The sequence below is a fragment of the Diospyros lotus genome, chromosome 8, assembly GCF_014633365.1.
Source record: "Diospyros lotus cultivar Yz01 chromosome 8, ASM1463336v1, whole genome shotgun sequence".
NCBI classification, from domain to species: domain Eukaryota; kingdom Viridiplantae; phylum Streptophyta; class Magnoliopsida; order Ericales; family Ebenaceae; genus Diospyros; species Diospyros lotus.
This window is the reverse complement of record NC_068345.1, coordinates 35,551,575-35,564,823: the sequence shown is the minus strand read 5'-3', so window position 1 is coordinate 35,564,823 and position 13,249 is coordinate 35,551,575. Positions and strand designations below refer to the sequence as shown.

The following is a 13,249-nucleotide window of genomic DNA, read 5'->3' as shown; positions in this document are numbered from 1 at the left end:
AAATCATGTTAGACATTACGCTCTCGCTCACAAGCATTCTAGATCTCAACACAACTCTAGCCACAAGAGGATCAACACTATCCTCGGAATTAACATCCACCTAAGTAATAATACTATTTCTCAAAAGAACCTGGGATCGTATCCATTCTCATCCCCGCCATTTGAGTACCATAGGGTGACGTCTGTCTTAGCCCCATCCCAAGTAGGTCACATAGCATTAATTCTTGGCACGCATCCCGAGTGTTATTACTCAAGTGCCACACGCAAATTGACAATGCACATCCCACATAAACATGCCAATGCAACACATAACATGTATCATTTAAAATCAACATTTCAGTGCATGAATTTATAAAGCACAAAATTCAATGCACAAATATAAAACAATTTAGGATGCATCTCTCACGTGAAACCAACTTATCGTAAGTCAAATCATTTGTATAAACAAATCAAATATATGGTCGAACCACCCAAAATAAACCTAGTTGAAGTAGAAACTCTTACAATAAAAATCAAATTTTTTGGTAGAACTATTCACAATAAACCAAGTTTTTAAGTCAGGGCACTCAATTTAAACTAGAGACGGCAAACGGGCAGCCCGGCCCGGCTCGCCACCAAGTGGCCCGCGGGCCGAGCCAAATCGGCTCGCTTAAAAATGGGCCAGCAGATTGCTAGTCTTAGCCCGCCCTACACGGGCCCGTGGGCCAAACAGGCCAGGCCAGGCCAGCCCAGCGAGGGGCGCTGGTGACAAAGGGCGAGCGAGGTCGACTGAGGGGCGAGGGCGGCGAGCGAGGGTGAGGGCGAGACAGAGGGCAAGCGAGGGCGAGGGCGAGGGCGAGGCAGAGAGCGAGGTGAGGGCGAAGGCGAGACGAGGGTGAGAGCGAGGGCGAGACAGAGGGCGAGAGGCGAGGCTGAAAGCGAGGGGCGCGAGCTGTTTAGGGGGGGTGTGGCCGATTAGCAGGCCAAGCGAGCCAGCCCGGCCCGCCACCATTTGGCCCGCCAAGCCAAATCAGCCCGACCTTAAATGGGCCAACAAAATGCTGGCCCTAGCCCGGTGCCGGGCCGAGCCCCAACGGGCCAGCCCTTCGGGCCAAGCCCATTTTGCCATCTCTAATTTAAACGTATCTCAGACCACTTTAGTTTTCGTACCGACCTCAATTTCCATGTCAAACCTCAAGTAATCGTACTAATACTCAACCTTGAGCCCCGACAACCCCTAGACACCATATTCATTCAAAATAATATCAACATCTATTTTTCATAATTTTTCCCTTATTTTCTTTTCATTTTCTTCTTGAAAATTTCAAAATAAATACCTCCTCAATGTTTTTCCTGAATTTTTTTCACAATAATTCATAAAATAATGTTCTTGATTTTCTGAAATTTTATAGAATTTTTTAGATTTTTCTCCTATTTTTCCTCTATTTTCCGTGAACCTTAATTTCCTAAAAAATTATAAAATAAATAATTTCTCCAATATTTTCCAGAATTTTTCCTCCACCAAAATACACAAAATAATTTACCAACATTTTTAGAATTTTATGGATTTTTTTTTAGAATGTTCTTCTATTTTTTTTCTTATTTTCTTGTTATTTTCTCACTTTTTTCGGTCATCTATTTCGGCGACGGTGACTGACGACCTGCTCCAATGCTCGATCCGATGACATTGTCTTGAAGAAATCCTTGATCTAATCACAGCAACAACCTCCGATGGCCGAAACACCCACCAAAAATGGCTCAAATGGCCAATTTACAATCCGGCACTGACGACCTTGTGATTTTCCAACGAAACTTCAATACCCATTCAAACCTTCATGAAAACTCACCAAATTTTCCAGAATTTCTCCTCAACACATGGAGAATAAAAAACCCTTATCCCCAACCTCTGACTCACTCTCAAACATGCACGATTTGGAGTTTAATTTTTTATACATTCAGCCACTTAGAATTCTCTATTTATACTCGATTTTGGACCAAGACGGGCCATACCTTTGTCAAATCCGAGCCTTTATCATCCTTACAACCATTTAATGGTCTCAAATCGTGATGATTTGATACGAACACCTCTTTCTCGATTTTTCGGCGACCCACGACCAAACTTGGTTGTACTCTATCAAATCACAGTAATACCTCATCCAATCACGACCATGCTTCATCCCAATCGACCCACCATGTTGTGGAGTCCATTTCTAGCCCTCAAAATGACTCTCATGATGCCGATCTGAGGCTGGCCAGTGGTGACAGAAGCTTGGTCGGCCATGGCTATGGCAACTTTTCAAAATTTTGCACTTTAACCCTCTTACAAATTTCTTTTGCATTTTGGCCCTCTTGAAGCTCCTAGGTTATCCAACAATTCCATTAAGTCCCACAAGTTCTAAACCCTTCATCTCACCCCTGAAGATTCAGAAAAATCATCGTTTCGACCTCCATCGGCCAAAATTAATAAATTACACTTAAGCCCAAATATAAGTGAGATCGTGTTTTGATTGAAAATTCTTTTGTTTCTTCCCGAAACCTCTTAAAGGTTGTTCCTTATGTTAAATATGAGCCTGGCTTCATAAATCTTTCCTTGAGACGTTCATCGATTTCATACCCTTTTCTTTAGACATATAAATTCTGAGGCACTCCCTGCCGCTGATTCGACGATTTATTTGATTATCAAACCCATTTTTCGGTATTTTAAACTTCTCTAAATTACATGGCACCCTTATGCCAATATGGGGTATTACAAAAAGAATATGTATGTACCAACATTCATTCTTTCTCAACTGATATATCGGTAACATGTTATCGATTGAGATCTTATGTAAACCGATATATATTAAATGGCATATCCTTACACGACTAATGTTAGGAAATCAATATAACCTTAAACAACTTATATATTTTTATATTTACAGAACCAAAATATTTTAATTCAATTTATATTATAAGAATGACAGCTTTTAGACATATCTTTATACCTATGATGTATGGAGGTTAGTGAGAATATGATATTGATGTAAAAGAATATAAGTACGCGACCGATAAATGTGGTTAGCTAATACGTGTGGAGTCAGATTGTACATTCGACCAATTGATAAGTCCTCTATACATGAGGTTCAATGTTAATCCGACTGAAAAGTCAGTTGTGTTAAAGTACAAGTTTAAGAAGTTAGATCTATTTGCACTTTCAACGGAGATTCATGATAATATAGATATTGAGTGCTTTCTAGTCGAATGCTCTCGGATAGATTCCACATCAGGCATGAAAGACTAACCCCAAATGCACGTGAATGTTGAAAATCATTAAGATGTTTGAGGGTCACTTGTGCTATGGACGAATGACTCACCTCAAATACATGTGGATATTGAAGATTGTTAAGATGTTCAGGGTTCAGTTGTGTCAATAGACAAAGGACTTGCCCCGAACACATGCGGATGATTAAAAATAGTTAAGATGTTTGGGTGTCACTTGTATTTATGGATGAAGGACTCACCCCGCACACACGTGAAATGACAAAGACCTGTTAAGATGTTTAGGGGTCATTTGCATCGATAGATGAAAGATTTAGTCCAAGAACATGTGAATGTTGAAGACCATTAAGATGTTCGGGGGTCTCTTATGTCGATGAACAAATGACTCGCTCTGAACACATGCAGATGACGAAGACTTGTTAAGATGTTTAGGGGTCATTTGCATGGATAAATGAATGACTCGGCTCAAACACACGCAGATGTTAAAGACCTTTAGGATGTTCGAGGGTCATTTGCGTCAATGAACGAATGACTTGCCTTGAACACATGCCGATGTTAAAGACCGTGAAGATGTTTAGGGGGTCACTTACGCTGATGGACGAAGGACTCCCCCCAAACACACGTAGATGATAAAGACCCATTAAGATGTTTGAGGGTCACTTGTGTCGATGAACGAAAGACTCGTCCTGATGTTGAGGATCATTAAGATGTTTGGGGGTATGTCAATGGACGAATGACTTGTCTCGAACACACAAGGATGATGAAGACGCATTAAGATGTTTGAGAGTCACTTGCATCGATGGACGAAGGACTTACCCTGAACACATGTAGATAGCAAAGAACTATTAAGATGTTCGAGGGTTGATAATATCGACGAAAGAAAGACTCACCCTGAACACACACGGCTCGTGAATAAATTGTTAAGATGTTCGGGGGTCAATAGCGTCAACGGATGAAAAACTCGCCTCAAACACCCGCTACTCACGAATAAACCATTAAAACGTTCCGGGGTCACTTGCGAATGACTCACCCAACCCACACATGGGATAATGAAGACCTGTTAAGATGTTTAGGGGGTTACTTGTGTCGACGGATGAAGGACTCGCCCCGAACACACGCATATGTTTAAAAACTAAAGTACAATAGCGTAAGAATGATGTAAGATCAATAGCAATCTTTAAAATGAAAGAGAAATGAAGGCAAACTATGATACAGTCTATTGTTCCACATGAGAAACTCGAATGAAAGAGTGAGGAACAATTATTGTATTATATGTAAAAGCATATTAAAAGACCAAAAAAGCCCAAAAGCCAAAAATAACTATTTGGGCTAAAAAAATATAAATTTCCCCATAAATATGGAGGTTCCACACAACTCACAAACTAAATAATTCCAACATTCAAAAATCCCTTCGCATATAATTCTATAAAAATGATAGACAATTATTCATAAGGAATTCTAGTTCTAAAAAGATTTTGAAATATTGAGATAAATATCATTCATAAGAATTATAATTCTAATGGATTTCAAAAGAGCAAGATAGACGTTATCTGTAAGAATTCTGATCCTAATGGGTTTCAAAATGTCAAGATAAATATTATCTGTAAAGAATTATGATTTTGATAAAATATTATAATATTGAAATAAATATCATCCGTAAAAATCCCAATCATAGGGAATTAGGATTGCTTCGTTTATCTTTTATAAATAAACAAACCCTCATTTTAGAAAATATATATTTTTTATACTAATTTCAATAAGACCTTTATCATCTTCAATGTCAGACTTAAGTATCAAAGTATTTGCACAGAACCTCTCTGTGCCATTTGACTGTTTTCTTTCTTGTAGATCCATGCAACTTGATGACAATATTTTTAGTCAAATAAATTTATTATTGTATCTTAGCAATAACAAGAACTAATCAGAAAAAAATCGATAAATAGTTGGATTTAATTAATTCATGTGAAAAAGAGGAATGAAATAAAAAATATAAATATTTTAGTTATATTACGATTTTCAACATTTATGAAATTATAGTAGGGAGAAAAGTGTATAAAAATCGTAAAAATTTAAGAATGTTCTTTACAATTTCTCAAATCTCGATAATGTCTTTGTTTTTCTATCAAATTTTGAAAATGTTGAATGTAATTTATTCATATTATTTATATGTATATATTAGAAGTGTAACACATATATAATTAAGAAAAAATAAAAAATTTCAAATAAAGATTCATAAAGTAGCAATTGACAATTATAATTTATTTTTTAGAAAAAATTAAATAAAAAATTATTTGTAAAATTAAGTCTATTATAATTTTAAATTCTTGAGTTTAAATTATAATCATAAAGTTAATTTTTTTTTAAAATAAAATATATAAATGCCATTTTAAGAATTCACTTTAAATGATATATGTGATCTTTTAATAATTTACATATATATATATATATATTGTAACTAAATAAAAATTATAGAGATGAAATTAGTGTTTTGGGAAGTAATTGGATCAAACCAGGTGGTAGACTTGTTCTAGTTGAACTGGAAATTGGCCCAAAAATCAATTCCGAACGTGACAAAATCAATTACTTATTCCAACAATCGTAGTTAGGGTAATTGAACTAATGTAACTAAGCGGGCTGAACTAGTTAAGGTTTTTTTTTTTAATTTTTTTATAAATTATTAAAAATATTTTAGATATATAAAATAAGTTGATATAAGGTTGTGTTTGGATAGAATTATTTCACTCTATTATTTGTCATTTATAATTTGAAATTGCAAATAATTTGTTTTAGGAAAAATTAGATGTGATGCCCCTAAGATTTAAAGATAAGTGCAAAACTATCCTTAACGTTTGAAAAAATACAAAAAAGTACTCTGTTAACCAATTAAATGGAGTTAAAAATAAGAATAATAATGATAAAATTCAAACCCATTAACGAGTGTGAATGAACAACCTAACCTAGGCTAGTAGGCTGCATGTTCAGTTTACAAGAGGAAAAACTGAAGCCCCAAGCAACTATGTCTATGCCAAACAAAGGGTGGAAAGAGAACAAATGGGACCAATTTTATTTGAGATATTTACTACCTCAGCACAAAATTGAATACAGGGAAAGATAAACACAGCGCTGTTAACAGACACAAGACAAGAAGTTTGATGATATTCATCTGGCTGGCTTCAAGAAATGCCTGAATAATTAAGAGAGCCAGCCAATGGTCTATTCATCCGACCAATTGAATTTAATTTCCTCTAGCTCAAGATTCTGTGCCTCGAACTGCTTCTGATGGCTGAAATAAGCTCTTTAGCTGTCCATGTCACTCGGGATAGATCCCGGAGACGACTCGTCAGCACGTCATCCACAGACGAGATTATGGAGAAACAATCTGCACAAAAGTACGACAAAGAAGAACCCCATGAATATGGACACGAATAGCAACAACAATCCCAAGTCTTAATCCAGCTCAATGGGACTGACAAGCTTTATATATATGATGGCAGCAGTTACATGTCTCTGCAGCTTAGCATCTATATTGCATGCATTGCTCCAAAGGACTCACCTGCTGAACTCTTGAGGAGAGTATGTAATGTGAATGAAGCAAGCACTCTGCCTTCAAGGGCATTGTCATCGTTCAAGGATTCTATCAAACATGGAAGAAGAACTGTACACGCAGCTAACTGAAGATCGTCATCTCCAATTGAATCGAGATACCTGGTCACCCACGCCACAGTGACAAGGCTTGCTCGGGCTAAACACGGTATTCCATTCGATATGGAATTAGAAAATGCAGCCAGGAATGTCTTTTTCCCACAGGTAAGCAAAACTGAAGCTGCTTTCCTCTGCCAATCATGCGTTGCATCGTCCTCTTCATTCTGAAGTTTGTGGTTTAAATGAATGAATAAAAACAGCAGGAAGACAGACAGGAAATAAAGAATGTAATAACAATTTAGAGCACAAACAGGAAACAAGATTGACAAGAGTTAAATTTGATGTCAAGGATGAGAGTATGAAATGAAAAAAGATGATTCATTTTCTTCTAAGCAAACATTCACAAAACATTATCTAGATCGAGCTTTCAGAGTAGATAATTTACCAAGTCTATCAACCCGGCAACGACAATATTCTTTCCCTGAAAGAAATCTCCAGAGTTATCGCTAAAACCCGCTTCCTTCAAAAGCCATTTTTCTGTTGTTGGCTGTCCCGTGTAAGAAAAGCATCCTCCCAATAATGATAGAGCTCTTGCTGATTGTTCCTGGACCTCTTCGTTACAAGTCCAACAACCCAGAGCAACTGTTATTGCCTCTACTACTTCATGTCTATATACACTGCAGTTCATAGGATCTCCCTGCAACATAACTGCTACTAGGTAAGGATCTCCCTCAGAATAACCATATGGATATGGACACGTGTTTTTACAAATAAACTAATGAAACTAAAATTACCAGAAGATCAAGCTGTAATAGTATGGCTGCAACCACAGGCTGCTCTTGGATTCGAGCCTTCTGGAGGTAGGCGAACAAGATATGCAGGGTGTTCAAGCTCTCCCGTTCACTTAGTAATCCTTCTAAGAATCTAGTCACCTCGGTCCTTCTGTCATAATTATGCTGTACTATTATTACCAATTTAATTTGTAAAGGAATAGCAGTAACCTTGTAAGATTTCATAAAGAAGTATACCGATTGAGGCAAAGTAACTCGGTTAGCAATGCAACAGCAAGCCACTGGGAATCCGTTTGCCTTCGCGGAACGAGGAGTTCAATAAGGGAACTCTTCTTCAAATTCTTGGCTAGATAATGGCGACAGCTTCCTTCAGCTTGAATGCAGCACAATATAATTGAAGCAGCTTTTGCCTTCTCATTGGCATCCCCAATCTCCATCCTTTTCACCAACAATCTCAGTCCCCCGATAGAAACAAGCAGCCTAGCGTTCTCCAAATTCTTGTCCTCATCAAAACCGGTAAGAAGTTGATCTAGGAAATAATATGCAGCCACCTGAGGACTGCAGCGAACTGCTAATAAAGTCTGCAACTGATCCCCAAACTCCAACACTTGGAGGACTAGTGGAACCCACTCGATTGATATCATCTGTTTTGCCTTCGGCTTCACTAGGAAAAGCAAAATAGCTGCCTTTAGAAATAGACTATTGCTCCTGAATAGTGCCATGAAGATAGTAAGCTGTGGATCCGAGTTCAGTATAATATGCCTATTTGCATCATTCCTGGTGACTAATTCGGCTATGAGTGAGATTGTCAGTTCTAGAATTTCATCGTCAGTGGATGAGTGTAAAACGTCTAGCATTCCCTCAATCACAGGTGCCTTTGACAATGCTTCCTCGATAGTGGGATCAGCCTGTAAATCCAGCCAAGTTTTGGTAATCACGCGGATTGCCACTTCACACTCGCTTATGCTGTCAGGGGAACAAATGGCGATGATTGCCCTGCTAAAATCATTGGGGGGAGGATGTATGTTCTGGGACCTCCTGATTGAGTCTCTGCTACCTATTTGATTACCTTGCACACTGCGTTCTGCTGGTTCACTACGGCAACCAAGAAGGCAAAAGTAATCTGATTTTGGATTTGTATAGTTCCGGCTCGATGAACTTCTATGCGCCATGGTTCTATGCTGTCAGGATTAGAGAATCAATTAAATTCGTAACACTTCCCAAGTAACTATCAACTTTAAAAGAAAAAAAAAGAAAAGAAAAAACAAGCTGGCCATTTGAGACGAGTTAGGCACTCACTTCAGCAGAACCAGGCTGCCTCACATTATCTTCATGTACATAATAAGCCTTCTCTCCTTCCTCCAAATCCCATGTATTGACCAAAGCTCGACTTCTATCGTCAAAGTCCATTGACCTCCTCTCAAGTAGTGTTGAGCCAAGAACAACTCGGTATCTTCCATGAATGAGACCAAAAAAAAAAAAGCAAAATTACATAAACAAAGCATGCCTAGAGACTATAAGGTTGGAAGAAATGAGGAACAAACTTTGACTTACAAAGATTTATCAACAGAGGAATGTGAAGTCAAAGGATATTCCAACGATCTCCTCCTAGAAGAAGCATGACTGGGTCTTGATGGCAAAGGAATCGAAGGAACTGGAGGGGGTTGAGCACCAACTTTAAGCCATTCCTTGTAGTAAAGAGCAAATTGAGTGGTCCCCGCGTCAATTTGATCATTGTAGACCTTGCATAAAGATGACATTAAAATTGGAATCATTCGTAATATAGTTATAGTCTCTGTTGAAGAAAAAGCTTGTTATGTGGTTGTTGTATACCTTGCAAAGAGCTTTCATCTTCTTCTCCTTGCCAACATAGTCCGAATTCGACAGAAATTCAAGCTCTTCAGAATACCAAACCTTGAGATGGAGAAGGTGGGGAAGAAAGAAATGCTCCCAAAGCTCAGGAAGCAAATGCGTTCGCGCAAGAAACGGCGAATCACAGAACACTCGAAGCAGATGCCTCGCCGAAATCCTGTCATTTTTCTCGAGCTTGTAAACAATGGCCAGGTATAGCTGCGCGCAGGCCGAGAGATGAGAATTCAGCGTTCCACAAGTCGAACCATTCCTCGAGCCTTCAGAATTCAGCGAAGCGACAATATTCAGAAGCCGAATCGAATTTCTCAACAATTTGAGCTTCAATTCACTCTTGGTCCCCGGATTCTCCACCAATTTGTCGATGCTCTCCACCCCCAATTCCATGTTCGCGAAAATCCCATTATCCGAACTCTCGTTTCTTCTCGTGAAGCATGAAAAACACTTCTCCCGAATAGATTCGCGAAACCTCTCGTCCCTGAGATACTGCCCTATGTATCCGCTCAGAATCGAAACAACCGCTCGAACCGCAACCTCGTCCATTGCGGGCTCGCCTGCTATCGACATGGAATTCGATAATCTCGATCTCCCTGAATCGGAGCTCCCTCTCCGCTGTGAAACGATCTGGGCCGGCGGGTCCTTGGAGTTTCCGTGGCCGTTTCGGCCATGGCAGATGTATATGGGCAAGGCAGTGGACTCATCTTCTCTTGTTCTGTCTCTGAACCGGAGTCGCCTTCGATGGAATTTGCCGCGCTCAAATCCCTCCTGGGCTAGCAGCTCCTGAAGAGACGCCATTCCCGACGCGTTGAGTTTGTGATAAAGAAGAAGAGACTGGGAAGAGCTTCACTGACATGCTTGAAAGCCGGAATATAACACCAACAACACAGCTGTGGGAGCAATATAACTCCAAAGTGCAAATGGCGATGGAGACGACAAGAATGCGTTTTGCAGATTTTCCCCCAGTCTTTTCTAACCGTTAATCCTTGTTTTACGTTAACTTTTAAAAAGAGTGAAAAGACCAAATCGCCCATCACAGCGAGGAGGAGGCATCTCCTAACATTATTTATGAAATAATTATCTTTTTATTAACATTATTTTTATTTCTTAATTCTTCTTTTCCGCATTGAACGTCGCCGTACAGTTCTTGTCCGTTGTGTGTTTGGCCGATTAAATTACAGTTAAGAAAACAAAGCCGAGCTTGAACACTTAAAATTTGTTTAATCCAAACATGGCCCAGTTGTTAGACATTCGAGGCTTTGCACTGTCATGTAGCCCCCCACCCAGTCCTCGTCTCCACACACATATATATACATATATATATATACATTACCATTATTATTATTATTATTATGGTTTCATAATAAATATTTAATTAATGAACAACATTTCAGTTACGTACGATCTCATATCAAATTAATAATTGAGCAAAAATTGAATCCCTTGGAATTTATAATTTTGTAATATTTGATTGAATTATATATATATAATTTGTCAGTTAGAAACAATAATAAAATGTGGTGTAGAGAGAGACAGTGGCCGTCGACGGTGACAAAACATCTTTTTGCGCGCAATAGAGTCCAAGCATTAGCAATGAAGGTGGGATGTTCTCTATGTTCTTTGGGGGACCAAAAACAGCAACTTTCACTGTTTGTATACGAAGACACAACACTCTCTGTTGATTAAAATCCCATTCTAACCTTAACATAAGATAATTAAGCAGCTTAATTAGCTTTTGTAAATGAAATTTGATGATTCCCAGACTACCCAAAGTTCAAAAGGCCCTCAACAACAAGAACCAAACCAAACCAACTCTCACCCTGTCAGGATTCGGGAATTAATGCAGCTATATATATATATATATAAAGAAGGAGATTTGCTGCAGCTCGTACTCTCGCATAATAAGGCGACAGTAAGTGCATGTGTGTGTGTGTGTGTGGGGTGTACTCGTACTACGTGGATTATGAATTAGAGAATTGAATTGTTGTCTGTTGTGGTGAGGTATTGTGCAAAGAAGATAGAATTCAAGATAAGGGAAAACAATGTCCTATGACTCGATCGTAATTTTCATGTTCGTTTTTGCTCTTCCTTTCTGTCTTGTCTCTTCTTCTGCTCTCCTCTCCTCTCATCCCTCATCTTATAATAATTCAGTGCCTTCCCCACCCACATGAATAGCTGGCTGGCTGCCTGCCTATCTTTGTCTTTCACTTGTTTTTCCCTGAGATAATAAAGTTAACTTCTATCTCATCACTTTGGACTTCTGTAAACTTGTTTTTGAGCATGTATTTTTATTTATAAAATTTGAAGAGATCTGGGTGTATTTTTATTAAAGGAAAAGAATAATTTTTTTGAAGTGTTAGGTCATTTGTCTTATTATTATTATTATTGTTATTATGTTGTTGTTGTTGTTTTAAGTTTTAAGTAAAATGCAACTATATATTATATATTAGAGTAAAATATGTATGATATTTTTACGATGTGGCTTAAAGATATATGGTATATTTGTTAAGATTGAATCATCGTGAAAAAATTCACGCGTTTTTACTGGTATCACTTTCAATGTCATTCAACTATATTTTACGATTTACTAAGAGTTATATCTTAATAAATATTATGTACTTTATATCAATTCAATTTGAATTATTGCTCTAGTTTGATTAAGTATGATATTATGTTTGTTTTAACTTTGTGTTTTTTTTTTTTTTTTTTTGTCATTCTTCCAGGTTTTATATAGATTAAGATTTATTTTGTTATCTTATTATTTTATTTTGCCAGATTGATTTTTTTTTTAATTTCAATGCTTATAATTTTATCCAAGACTTTGTCAATAAGATTAAGTCTCGATAGTCTCCATGCTTAGAACTATTCTTAAATTTGGTGACTCAGATAGTGTGAATATACCAATCAACAAATTTGTGATTTTTTATATTTATGTTATCTAATGCAGTATTTGTTAAAATGAGCAAGATAAGAAAGTACTAGGATAAGATTGAAATTTTTTCGAATCAAAATATAGAATGGTAAAAATAAACATGAGAAGTTTTTCAAGATTTTTATTAAACTGTTTGATAAAATTTTTGAAATTTATTGAAAATTATATTTTTTTTATATGTTTGTTAAATGCATGTAATAAGTACTGAAATAAGAATTTTTTTACAAAAATATTCATATTGTCAAATTTATTCAAAAATTGTACCTTAACATCAACAATAAATTTATTATTATAAAATAAAAATAATTATTAGTGTAATTACAATAATTCTACTTAAATAATTAAAAAATATTTTTATATTAGATAATAAAATATAAAATTAAGTAAAAGAATTTAAAAAATCGATTTAAAGTATCTACTAGTGAAGGAGGAGATCTAGAAGATGGGTGGTCAGACGGTAAAACTAAGGGGGTCGTCAGACAATGAAGTGAAAGGGAAAGGAAGACCAATGATGGCTGAATAGTTTTGTGGCAAGAAAGATCGGTGAGCAGGATTGCCGGACAGTGAATCCAAGGAAAAAGAAGAAGATGAACATATGAGAAAATGATGCAATTGTTATAACTAATATCCCAAAAATGCTGCAAATGTTGAACAGTTCGATGATGATAGGAAGCCCAGAAGAACAGGTAATTGATTGATTAATTAATCAACTTTTTTTTCTTTCATCCTTTGAATATATATATATATATATGTGTGTGTTGTTGGCAAGAAAATTGAAAAT

The 13,249-nt window shown here is 37.0% G+C and overlaps 1 protein-coding gene across 1 annotated transcript; it reads right to left on the bottom strand.

Annotated features, from left to right (window-relative positions):
- Nucleotides 1–6,137: 6,137 nt before the first annotated feature.
- On the bottom strand, nt 6,138–10,487 carry LOC127807149 (putative E3 ubiquitin-protein ligase LIN-2). Its single transcript, XM_052344795.1, has 8 exons — nt 9,504–10,487; nt 9,225–9,412; nt 8,970–9,123; nt 7,908–8,851; nt 7,674–7,821; nt 7,325–7,576; nt 6,791–7,103; nt 6,138–6,616 (listed from the first exon to the last, which is right to left on the bottom strand). The coding sequence occupies exons 1-8, from the start codon at nt 10,332–10,334 to the stop codon at nt 6,483–6,485; spliced, it is 2,964 nt and encodes a 987-aa protein (XP_052200755.1). The 5' UTR covers nt 10,335–10,487; the 3' UTR covers nt 6,138–6,482.
- Between the last annotated feature and the right edge of the window lie 2,762 nt (nt 10,488–13,249).